The sequence below is a fragment of the Armigeres subalbatus genome, chromosome 2, assembly GCF_024139115.2.
Source record: "Armigeres subalbatus isolate Guangzhou_Male chromosome 2, GZ_Asu_2, whole genome shotgun sequence".
NCBI lineage: Eukaryota > Metazoa > Arthropoda > Insecta > Diptera > Culicidae > Armigeres > Armigeres subalbatus.
In genome coordinates, this window is record NC_085140.1 from 332,595,275 (window position 1) to 332,607,995 (window position 12,721).

General features: G+C 42.4%; 2 protein-coding genes across 4 annotated transcripts in view; one reads left to right on the forward strand and one right to left on the reverse strand.

The window, feature by feature from the left end:
• Window positions 1-12,721, reverse strand: part of LOC134212770 (protein Star) — a 150,361-nt gene that overhangs the window by 20,199 nt on the left and 117,441 nt on the right. For all 3 annotated transcript variants that reach the window (XM_062690916.1, XM_062690917.1, XM_062690915.1), the window contains one exon: window positions 10,453-10,928. In XM_062690916.1, coding sequence (XP_062546900.1) covers window positions 10,453-10,921 — 469 coding nt within the window. In that variant the 5' untranslated portion in view covers window positions 10,922-10,928. The remainder of the gene's footprint in view (window positions 1-10,452; window positions 10,929-12,721) is intronic.
• On the forward strand, window positions 11,584-12,713 carry LOC134216295 (uncharacterized). The gene is made up of 4 exons (XM_062695219.1): window positions 11,584-11,623; window positions 11,683-11,895; window positions 11,961-12,149; window positions 12,211-12,713. The coding sequence occupies exons 1-4, from the start codon at window positions 11,584-11,586 to the stop codon at window positions 12,711-12,713; spliced, it is 945 nt and encodes a 314-aa protein (XP_062551203.1).

A 12,721-nucleotide genomic window follows, 5' to 3' on the forward strand; every position in this document is an offset into this window, starting at 1 on the left:
ATATTCCGATGATCGCGCGATCGTTCTGCGTGCCAGAGGTAACACGAACAGATGTGCACCAAACTTTTACTTACCCTCGTGCGGGGCTTCTTTTTGACTCTGGGGCTACTTTGGATTTTTGATTTCTTGAAAAAATTAAACGGAAAAAATACCAAATTTGAAACAGAAAGTTGCCATCCAACTATCAACAAGACACCCGATTGGTGATAATGACAATTTTAAAGCAATTTTCGTTATAATTCTTGTTTTAAAATGTCCAAAGTAGTCCCTGATTTGTCAAAAGAAGCCCCGCACGACGGTACTAATTAATTTACTTACACGCACAACGCAGAACAAAATATTTCGATGATCGCGCGATCGTTCTGCGTATCAAAGAGCAAGATTTGGAGAAATGACAATTCCGGCTGAATGACCTGTTTTAGGGCAAACGACTTTTTTCGTCCGAATTGCCAGTTCAGCCGTATGCCCCTTTCGGCTGTATGTCACTTTTGGCCCAACCGTTTGCGGCCTATGAACCGTCCGAACAGTTTTCCGTGGAATAAACAAAATCACGTACACACTCTGATGAAAATAATTTCCGAAAAATTTCCCGTAGAAATTACAAGAAAAAAATCTCGAGCAAATTTCAAAGCACTTCCTATGAAAGCTCCGAAGAATTTCATGTGACACTTCCTAAGAACTTTCGTGTACAATTTCATGTCGTGTCATGTCAAATGCGCCAACCGAGAGTTGCAGCAGAAAATCCAGAATATGAACCATCAGTTGTCCGACGGCTTCACCAACGCAGCTACCAAGTGAATATTTAATCTACCATCAGCTCCCCATATCAAAATCACCTTTTCGTCCATTTTAACTACCAAAAGCTCGGATGACGGATGATTCTTATGCTAAGTTTCTAATTCTATTCTTAAAAATTGACTTGGGCATATAAAAATCGGAAACACGATGGCATTATAAAACGCTTTTACACAATGTACAAAAATATCAATATCAAATAGATTTTTATCTATGTTGTTATTGATAAGATCGAAACTGAACATTCTTTGCAGTTTTAGACGTCTGAGTGTTAATGTTTCAAGATATATGCTGCCGCTAACTGCAAGTCGAGCACATCTGTATATGGAGGCTCATATACAGATGTGCTCGACTTGCAGTTAGCGACAGTAAGAGCCTGTATCGACTGGCGTAGTCAGGAAGATTCAGAGAGTCATTACATGAGAGCTGTCGCGAAGCGTACCTAAGAATGCGAAATATTTTCTTCGGCCTAATTTCGAAGGCAGGAAGCGATAATTCTTATAGAATTAATTGACCCATGAGCTGGGAGATATGTACAGAGATTTATTGACTTACAAAATATCAACTACACCGATTGAGAAAGATAATTTTGGAACTCAATCACAGGCGCTTTCAATGCATTTCCACCGTAACAAAGGTTCAATATAAAATAAACGGTTTCATGTTTCATAATCAAAAATAATATTGGTAATTTGTTAAGTCTAGTGTCTTAATACTTTAATGCTTTCAAACTGTAGGTTGTCGGTATATCGATTCCTCCACCTACACTTTTTAACGAATTTTAACAAAAAATAAAGGAAACTTCATCAATAATTGAAGCAGCCAGATGGCATGTTGAACTATCGTTCCTGATTGAGAAGTACTTTCGAGTTGAAAATTCTCAGGTAATAGAGTATCTTTCTGCTTTCCACAAACTATACAAATTCATGCATTGGATGTCATCGAAAGCTCTCAAGCTCTTAATTCAAAATTATTATAACCTTGAATAAGGGTACGATTACCTTCCGTAGACCAGAAATTTTGTTTTTGAAGCGTCATTTTTCTTCTCTTATTACCATTAACAGCACATCAAGCACATTAACTGAGCGACCAGCCTAAAGACTTTGTAAATTCGTGTCGCTCCGCTCCCCGACCGGCGTTGATATTATTGTTTTTGTTGTGGATGTTTTTGCACCTCCTTCCGGTTCAGTTTAAAGTTAGTCACTATTTCAACCCATTCGGCCGATGCCGGCCTCTAGTATAAATGCTTATGAAAGTTCTTTGTGTTTCTTTTCGTTTTTCTTTTGTTAGGTGAGGTGGCTATTTTTGTTCTTGCAGGTTTGTTTCACGACACTTGTCTTATGTGCGAAACTGAGGGCACTGCACTTCGCTCCGTTGACTAATGTGTTTAATAAGCGCGTTTTTTTCAGTGGATCAGATTGGTAAGCGAAAACTCGAGTCATTCATAAACTAGCTTGGCATTCCAATTTGTCAATGGAAACACTCGTATTGTGCGTCCTGGTTACGCCCTCAGCTTATATCATTCAAGTTTTTATTATATCAAATTCCTTTACCTAAGTAAAAGTCCTTTAACTGGTAATCTGTCGTAGCAAATAATATGTTTATACTTATACTTATTACACTTTACATTAATATTTCAACTATTAGATGTCATTAGCAACCAATTTCAGATGACTTTTGGAAGGCTCTACCTACAGCTATCATGGGAAGAAAATGGTTTATTGGAAAATAGTTCTTTTCCGGTGCTTCAAAACAATACCATTAACAAATCCCAAAGCCTACGTGTGAATAAACCTAAATTGACAACGAAGACAAAACCTCGCAAAGCTAGGTCAAACAGGTGAAAGAAATGAAAAAAAAATCCCTCGCATTAAACATGGTTGTGGTTTTCGGAGGTCTAGCCCTTCATAAAGCCGCACTCACTGACTGGCTTCCTTTTATGTGTCGTACCCAGCAACAGTTAGCTTGTAATCGCACGAAAACCCAGACAGACAATCGCATTGAGGGGAGCAGATGGAAGTGTAAAACTTTTGAGGTCTCCAAACTCTCAGTCAACCTTCAGCGCTCCGGTTCGGGAATGCCCTGAGGCGGCAGATTGTGGCAGGTTTACACAAAACAATAACAGAGCAGAGCAAAAAGAAAATCCTCGACAGCCCGTTGAAAGGAAAGATAAAATGGTTAACACCGGTAGTGGATTATTTTACAACTCTCCCGTCATCGTCTGCGGCGGCTTCGTAGTCCCCACCTCGACCTATAAGCCATCCGTTTCACCCTTCGTCTCTATTAGTAGGTACTCCAATTGGGAAACGATGCAACAATCGTACGCAATGCAGTTCGACCTAATCCGATTAAATTTAAAGTTAAATGGAGATTTGATTCGGCAGCGACTTGAACTTCCGGCCACAGTAATATGGCAATAATCTTTCCAAATCCATGCAAAGATTTTACTCGGTCTAGCGAACTCAACTCAACCCTGCAAAGCCATTATGATTCACATAGGTATACAAGGTCAGATTGAATAATTGTACCGAAAAATTATTCAGATTAGTTGCAATTAGTAAAATGCAAAATAAAGAAAGGAACAGAAGTACAACCATTCGACGTTGGCAACGCAAAAAAACGTTCTATTTTTTATGTTTATACGGGGAAAGACGGCTTTGGCAGGTTTTGTTTTATTATTGGCAGGGGGGTTTTTGTCGACCAAACTTTATGAAATTTGGCCACAATATACTTTGATATGCAAAGAATGTTCAGGCCAAATTTGAGCATAATCAGTCATAAAAACCCTCCTGACAATAATAGAACAAAACCTGCCAAAGCCGTCATTCCCCCTACATCACTGTTTGGATTTTAACATGGGGCAGTTTTCGACACTGCTCTATTTGGATTGTTTTGGCATTTTTGGCACGATTCGATTTTTGACGATTTTGATGTGATGATGATAATTCAGTAGCAACCCTGTAACAAGAGACCGGCGGAGTGAAAAACTATTCTTACTATTTTCGCTACTAATTGATTAATGTTTTCACTGTATAATACTATTTCTTACATTTGTTATCAACGATGTCTTGGTATCGTTCCATAATAATCAATTTCGTAAAAATCACGGAATGCGTGATAACATATCAAACATCATTGCTGCTGTAGTAAACCTACTTCTACTACAACTCCCCTCGCGATATTGTTCATAAGGGGTCGTACAAAAATTACGTAAGCATATTTTGCGGGGTTTTCGAACCACCATGTAAGATTTTTCCCACACAATTTTTTTATATGGAGCGTAGGAAAATGACTATTGTTACGTATTTAGTGTAAGACCCCTAAAACTCCACAGTACAATTCAGTACGGACGGAAAAGCAGCTCCATAGCTCTATAAATTGCTAATTTATGGAAATTACTCATTCGTTTGATACAAATCGTTCGATGTATAATCCACGAAACTATTCCACGCTCAAAGGCAGTCACTATATATACGGATTGAAGTCGGAAAGCTGGTCAGGTTAACCGCTAGCTCATAATGGAACATAAAAGTTTCATAGTGCCATAGCCTTGGACTGAACAACGATGAAGGTCATTAATGGACCAAACGAGGCCAGAAGTAGCAACGGGAACTTAACATTCAGTGGAGTGGAAGAAAAAACCAACGCCGGGGGAACCAATTAAAAATTATTGATAAAATTTGAATGCTTAACCTTGCTTGCCATTCTTAGGAAATCGCCCCTAAGGCATTCCAAATATGTATCGTGATTTTAGGCAATGATCGTAAGCGCGATAAACTGCCTCCGGTCACTAACTGTAGAAGCACCAACTCGGCAGATAAAGTGGAGAAAGGTGCCGCAAGGAAGAAAAAAAGGGTTTAAAAAATCGAACTCAAAAGCGAATGACCTTAAACTGCCTGCTTTAAGGATTCGCATATTCATAAGGCTTACAACCAGTGCTGAGAAATGTCATCTCGGTGTCTTTTTTCATTTTGTCGGCACCGCAGTAAGCCAAATTGCTATTTTTGCATATCATGAGGCTAACAAGATAACACTTTTATGTCCAGCGAAGCCGAGAAAATTACCTGTTTAAAAATTTTCCTAAACCGGACCGGGAATAAAGAAGGCTTCCGAGCCTCTTGAAAGGAGGCTTCCGAGCCTCTTGAAAGGAGGCTTCCGAGCCTCTTGAAAGGAGGCTTCCGAGCCTCTTGAAAGGAGGCTTCCGAGCCTCTTGAAAGGAGGCTTCCGAGCCTCTTGAAAGGAGGCTTCCGAGCCTCTTGAAAGGAGGCTTCTGAGCCTCTTGAAAGGAGGCTTCTGAGCCTCTTGAAAGGAGGCTTCCGAGCCTCTTGAAAGGAGGCTTCTGGAGCCTCTTGAAAGGAGGCTTCTGGAGCCTCTTGAAAGGAGGCTTCTGGAGCCTCTTGAAAGGAGGCTTCTAGAGCCTCTTGAAAGGAGGCTTCTAGCGCCTGTTGAAAGGAGGCTTCTAGAGCCTGTTGGGAGGAGGCTTCCGAGCCTTGTGAAAGGAGGCTTCCGGGCCTCTTGAAAGGAGGCTTTCGAGCCTCTTGAAAGGAGGCTTTGTAGCCTCTTGAAAGGAGTCTTCTGAGCCACTTGAAAGAAGGCTTCTGAGCCTCTTGAAAGGAGGCTTCTGAGCCTCTTGAAAGGAGGCTTCTGAGCCTCTTGAAAGGAGGCTTCTGAGCCTCTTGAAAGGAGGCTTCCTGAGCCTCTTGAAAGGAGGCTTCTGAGCCTCTTGAAAGGAGGCTTCCGAGCCTCTTGAAAGGAGGCTTCTGAGCCTCTTGAAAGGAGGCTTCTGAGCCTCTTGAAAGGAGGCTCTGAGCCTCTTGAAAGGAGGCCTGAGCCTCTTGAAAGGAGGCTTCCTGAGCCTCTTGAAAGGAGGCTTCCTGAGCCTCTTGAAAGGAGGCTTCTGAGCCTCTTGAAAAGAGGCTCCTGAGCCTCTTGAAAGGAGGCCTGAGCCTCTTGAAAGGAGGCTTCTGAGCCTCTTGAAAGGAGGCTTCCAAGCCTCTTGAAAGGAGGCTTCCTGAGCCTCTTGAAAGGAGGCTTCTGAGCCTCTTAAAAGGAGGCTTCTGAGCCTCTTAAAAGGAGGCTTCTGAGCTCTTGAACGGAGGCTTGAGCTCTTGAAAGGAGGCTTCTGAGCCTCTTGAAAGGAGGCTTCTGAGCTCTTGAAAGGAGGCTTCCTGAAAGGAGGCTTCTGAGCCTCTTGAAAGGAGGCTTCTGAGCCTCTTGAAAGGAGGCTTCTGAGCCTCTTGAAAGGAGGCCTGAGCCTCTTGAAAGGAGGCTTTGAGCCTCTTGAAAGGAGGCTTCCTGAGCCTCTTGAAAGGAGGCTTCTGAGCCTCTTGAAAGGAGGCTTCTGAGCCTCTTGAAAGGAGGCTTCTGAGCCTCTTGAAAGGAGGCTTCTGAGCCTCTTGAAAGGAGGCTCTGAGCCTCTTGAAAGGAGGCTTCTGAGCCTCTTGAAAGGAGGCTTCTGAGCCTCTTGAAAGGAGGCCTGAGCCTCTTGAAAGGAGGCTTCTGAGCCTCTTGAAAGGAGGCTTCCGAGCCTCTTGAAAGGAGGCTTCTGAGCCTCTTGAAAGGAGGCTTCCTGAGCCTCTTGAAAGGAGGCCTGAGCCTCTTGAAAGGAGGCTTCTGAGCCTCTTGAAAGGAGGCTTCTGAGTTCTTGAAAGGAGGCCTGAGCCTCTTGAAAGGAGGCTTCTGAGCCTCTTGAAAGGAGGCTCTGAGCCTCTTGAAAGGAGGCTTCTGAGCCTCTTGAAAGGAGGCTTCTGAGCCTCTTGAAAGGAGGCTTCGAGCCTCTTGAAAGGAGGCTGAGCCTCTTGAAAGGAGGCTTCCTGAGCCTCTTGAAAGGAGGCTTCTGAGCCTCTTGAAAGGAGGCCTGAGCCTCTTGAAAGGAGGCTCTGAGCCTCTTGAAAGGAGGCCTGAGCCTCTTGAAAGGAGGCTTCTGAGCCTCTTGAAAGGAGGCTTCTGAGCCTCTTGAAAGGAGGCTTCTGAGCCTCTTGAAAGGAGGCTTCGAGCCTCTTGAAAGGAGGCTTGAGCCTCTTGAAAGGAGGCTCTGAGCCTCTTGAAAGGAGGCTTCCGAGCCTCTTGAAAGGAGGCTTCCTGAGCCTCTTGAAAGGAGGCTTGAGCTCTTGAAAGAGGCTTCCTGAGCCTCTTGAAAGGAGGCTCTGAGCCTCTTGAAAGGAGGCTTCTGAGCCTCTTGATAGGAGGCTTCTGAGCCTCTTGAAAGGAGGCTTCTGAGCCTCTTGAAAGGAGGCTCTGAGCCTCTTGAAAGGAGGCTTCTGAGCCTCTTGAAAGGAGGCTTCCTGAGCCTCTTGAAAGGAGGCTTCCGAGCCTCTTGAAAGGAGGCTTCCTGAGCCTCTTGAAAGGAGGCTTCCGAGCCTCTTGAAAGGAGGCTTCCGAGCCTCTTGAAAGGAGGCTTCCGAGCCTCTTGAAAGGAGGCTTCCGAGCCTCTTGAAAGGAGGCTTCCGAGCCTCTTGTAGAGAACATTTAGTTTTCCATTAAATTGAGGGTTAGGTACAGTGTTGGAAATAAAAAAGTGAACAAAGTCGTTCCATGTAATTTACACAGTACAAATTGTAGATTCTGCACGTCTAGAACAGTTTTGAGCATCCCTATATAAGAACTACTACTAATGTACAGTCAATCTAATTTTATTTCTATGTCTTTGACGTGTTTCTGAGATCATGCCGTTGATGACTTGGAAATAAAAAAGTGAACAACACAGTTTTCCCACACCATGTGAGATAACACTGCTTTTTCGATCGATCAAGTAAGTTTTACTTAACTTCCTATCCAAATGATCGATATAAGGCTGTTATAAACTAGTTAAACATCTTCTCCTTATTTTCTTATTTTTTATTTCATTAATATTCAAAAAACAGGTCACCAAAATCCAAAACATCCATAAATCGACAAATGGTGAAAAATTATTTAGGATCTTTTAATGGAATGTCTTCAACTGTCTAAAACGAGTTTAGTACTTTCCATTTAATTCCGCTACGGTTTGTTATCTATACAGATACGTATTTCGGCCTCAACTGTGTCGAGTCAAGCACGAGACACTGAACACGGCCTCAAAGTTGAGGCCGAAATACGTTTTTGAATCTTTTTTATTTCCATTAGTATCGAAGAATTCAAAATATTCGGTGCCAATTTGTTCAAAAACTGTTTTTTAGTATTTTCTCGGAATTATGTAAAAATATGTAGTTTCTCAAACAAATGATTCATTTGCTGTTGATATTTCATTTTTCTACTTTCATTACAAAAAATAATTACAAACCTTTTTTTATTTCGAATAGTTAAATCAGTCCGCTTAACCGACAAAACTCAGCTTTGCTATCGAAATTAAGGAGTAGTTGCTGTGACTCAAAAGAATTTTCCATGGGGAATTCTGTTAGAATTCGGAAGGATTTGTCGAGGAATTTTGGAGATATTTCCCGTGGGCATTCGGAGGTATTTGTTCCCTGACAAACTCGACTCGAATGAGTAGTTTAAAACTCTCAAACCCAAATCCTTATCCTGCGCGCCGCAGAATTTTGTAAACTTTGAACCTCGTGTCACCACGAATACGTTGTCCTACCTTGAAACTGATAATAATAATCTGATAAGTATAGTGAATATAATTAACCAGAACTGCGGCTCCATCAAGCCTGCGAATGGCGGCATTGTACAAGTCTGCTTACCAAATAAACGTTTATAAAAACTAAAACTTAAAGTGGAAATAAAATTAGTGATATTGGCTTGTTCTCCAAACAATCATGTACTGTAATTTTCTTCCACTGACTGATCTGTTACGTTGCCATTGTTATGAAACAAGAAAGCGCAAATATTGCCATCCAAATCGAACCGAGCCGAACCGGCAGCTTAACAATAGGGCATCGACGTCATTGTCGTCGTCAGCGTTGTGTGACCGCGACTCGACCGGATGCGGTCATTATTCAAATCAGTTCTCGCTCTCGGCCCAATAAAATGTGGAAACTGGCCTCTTTTCCTCTAGTCTGTTTACGCGCCTATACTCCACTACCTTAATGCATGCAAAGTGGGCCTTCTTCAGAGACTAGAGCTCTGCTAAGAATCGTGTTACGTTATTTCTGGTAATATCCGCCCGGCTAGGCAATAGACTGGTTCTTTCAGTATGCCAAAGTACAGTTTTGTTTCTTTTAGTTAGGTAACTGCTTTGGACGTTCGGATTTGTTAGTCGACTTATATACAAAAATATACCAGTCTAATATACAAGATAGCCTGGAAGGTAGAAGTTGCTACGACAGAGTGAAATTCGATCGATCAACGTGAGTTCGTGGCGCGTCTTTACGGTGCGACACAAAGGTCTCCCGATAGGTGCACCCAGTGCATTCCGGTGGTAATGGGCCATTGGAAGCGCTCGTCACGGTAATCTTTTTACGTCCGGTTTGTCGTTGTGCCTTATTTTGTCGCCGGGATTGAACATGACGGCACCCAATTATTGAGTGTTTGCTATATAAAGGCACGCCAAATGGCTCTTCGTGCCAACTATACAATGGATATTTGGATGACTAATGGCGTTCGGCAATGGACTACAATGTTCATCGGTGTTTCGTTATTGGTGCAATTGCAGTATAAAATACCGTGAAAAATGCAGGTTTTCAACTACATTAGGATAGATATACCAGCCGTGATTATAGCATCAAATCACCACAGAACAAATTCAAATTAGTTGTTCTGTACGATAACATCTTAAATATAATAAGGGTAGATTATAGCAATTATAGCACCAACTGTCGCAATGCTACATTATAGCCTAAATAAGCATCAAATCTCCACAGAACAAATTCAAATTAGTTGTTCAGTACGAAAACATCTTAAATATAATAAGAATAAATAAAACATAACAACAATGATATAGAAATTGGAAAAGCTGATCTTATTTTTTAAACTTAGATGTACATTTTTATGCAAGAATTAGAGTCCAAAGTATAGAATAGACCTGATTTTTATTTACATAAATATATTTTACACGCGGTTGGAGCACTTTTTGGAGATGCTATGAATCGGATGGCCTTCCTGCCATCAAGCATCGAATTGGATTTTTTATTCAATTTTGAAAAACATGTTAATTTTCATTATTTATTCAAAAGAACACTATACATGTCATAACGAACAAGTAAAATGAAGAATTCTTATATGAAGACGAATAGTATCCACGTATAAAAGCACATTCCATCCACATTCCAATTGCAGGTCATAGCACATACGAAGTACTTCTGTATAGTCCACGTCAAGTTCACCCCCCAGCGACCCCACATTATACAAACATTTGACCGATAATTCCAAGTAGCACACATCAGTGAACGCTGCAAAGAAACGTGGGGATGGAATACACCTCACAGAACAAAAAACAATTGCTGCCTCCAACAATTACGGACGGTTCGGCTTTGTAGCAGCCGGCGGCTTTGTTTCTTTGCTTTGCTCTTTGCGCCCGAACTTATGGAAACACCATTGGCATTCTACTTAACCAAATTAAGTTCCTCTTTCCTCTAACAGCCCGCGCACACATGCCAAAACAAAATCTGACCATATCGAACCAAATCGTGCCAAGGCACTTTGGTTAGAAGACTGGGTCGAGTTCGCAGGAACTTTATGAGTAATGGAGTGGTACAAAAATGTGAAGAATTTTTTAATAAACCAAAATACACTTACCTGTCGTGTCCATGTAGATGATCAATATGCTGAGCACCGTGGCGAATGAGATGATGCAGAGGGCCACCGGAAGCAGCTGTCGGAAGGGAGACGGCCCTATGGGCGACGTTTTTGGGGGTAATTTTGCTCCACTGGTTAACGTGGAAGGCGCCGAACCGCCTCCTGCGGTTCCGTTGGCCAACAGACCGGTACTTCCGCCCGTCACCGACGACGAGTACGGATGCAGCTGAGGTAGATGGGCATGCTGGTGCAGGTGACCGATAGCTAAGCCACCGCCACCAACACCCCCACCTGCCCCGTGCAGGTACTGCTGAGTGTGAATCTGTTTGTGGCTTCCATCGGTGATCGTACCGGCAATGTTTGGGATCTGCTGCTGTTGGTGGGCTGGGTCCTCCGGTGCGCCGCTCTGCTGTAGGCCTGCTCCCGGTGTCATGGTGTCCTTTTGCTTCGCCTCCTGCTTTGTTCTCATTCCATAACTGTAACAGAAGAAGCGGACCGAGATTGGAAAGAATATTAGATTCGGCACGATCGAATGTATGAAGAGAAGGTGAAGGATACGGTTACGGTAAAATCATTGCATAGCTGTCGTCACGGATAAGTGAGTGAGGCATGATTAGGGGGTTTCTCAAAAAACAGTTTGTCGTATCATGTGTAGTCTCAATAGCTTTTTGAACTGCACACAGGGCCGCAACCTCCGTAATGATTATATTTTTGAAACAAAAGCTTGGCAGATCAGAACATATTTCTCGATGACTTTTTCAAAAGGACGTAAGTCGCAAAACATAGAAAACAGGTTTTGTGTCGCATACGATTGCAAAGTCTGCGATAAGCATCCTGATTTGATAATCTTAGTATTAATTCACTGAAAAACATTTTTAAATGTTCTCAAACAAAACGACGGAACACCCCTATTTACATTGTCTTGTAATTGTTGTTCATTCACCCTTTTGACTGCATATAGACGTTACTAACGTTATGATCAAATTAACTGACAGCATACTTACGCCACTTTTGTTTTTCATTGTAAAAGAGCGAAAGTAACAATTTTAAACAAACAAACGGAGAATCAACATTCGTCGTGCAGCAGTTTTCCACATTAAATTATCAAAAAAAAACGTCGTTAATCTTAAAATGAACGGAGAATCTGAAACCGGGTTCGATCTGCTACTGGGTAAGAAAAAATATTGTATTATTGTGAAAAAAATATATAACAAATACATTATGTTACAGATGCAGCCACACAAATCGATGAAGCGATCAATTACCGTGGTCGCGGTCACGATCACCGGTATTCAATGCCAGGACCAGAACAGTCAACTTGCCACACTGCAGACACCAGTTCCAGCATGTTCTCTTCCGGAGTATCATCGTTTACTCCCGAGCCACGCTTCGCTCGCGTTGGCAGTAGCGCCAAGAAACGCCTAGTGTTTTCCGATATGTCTGGTAAGTATTACATTCTATTTTGTCTTTTTTTATGTAGTTGTAGAATTGAATTCAATATTTTATAGATGCCATAAATCGGCTGTCACCCTTGCCATGGAACACCAAATCACGAAGCTCCAGCAGTCTACCGGAACGATCTTCCGAATCCATTCGAGCAAGAACTGTGAAGCAGAATAATAATCGATCTATTCTTCCTGGTTTGACCACGTCCGAGTTCAATGCAAAGCATAGTGTTCAGTTTCCTGACAAAACTGGTGAGTATGCCTCTGACAATAATTGTTCTCGTATTTTAATATAATTATTTATAATTTCCAGAAAAAGACGCTGTAAATAAGCCTCGAGGATATTCTTATTCGTTAGCCGACCGAGCTTTCGATCCTGTGCGTACCAGAGCTACTGAGCGGAACTTCACTTCTGATAACTCTTCAAAGCCTCAAATCTCGTCCTCGTCGAAGCTGCCTGATTCCGTTATTCGGTCTCGAACACTATTTTCGGTGGCTGATCGAGCTTTCGGCCCTAATCGTACCGAAGTAGCTCAGCGGATTGTTGCAGAAAAATCTCGTCCCTCGTTCAAGTCTCGAGCACAACTTTATTCGCTGGCTGATCGAGCTATTGGTCCTGTGCTTACCACAGGTTACAAACCTCTAACCTCGTCCTCGTCGAAGCCGACAGATGCCGTAAGTCGGTTCAAGGCTCGACCACGTCCGCAGGCTGTGCGATTCAATTATGTGCATACCGGAGCTGCTGAGCGAAATTTCGCTTCGGATAACCCTTCCATGTCTCAAACGTCGTCTTCGTCGAAGCTGTCAACTGAATGAGCTTCCGG

What these genes read in the sequence shown, in the direction of transcription:
- LOC134216295 (XM_062695219.1), top strand. Translation starts at nt 11,584, where the DNA reads ATGAACGGAGAATCTGAAACCGGGTTCGATCTGCTACTGG. An exon ending in AGTGTTTTCCGATATGTCTG is followed by an intron (nt 11,896 to 11,960) that starts GTAAGTATTACA and finishes AATATTTTATAG; the next exon opens with ATGCCATAAATCGGCTGTCA. An exon ending in TCAGTTTCCTGACAAAACTG is followed by an intron (nt 12,150 to 12,210) that starts GTGAGTATGCCT and finishes TATAATTTCCAG; the next exon opens with AAAAAGACGCTGTAAATAAG.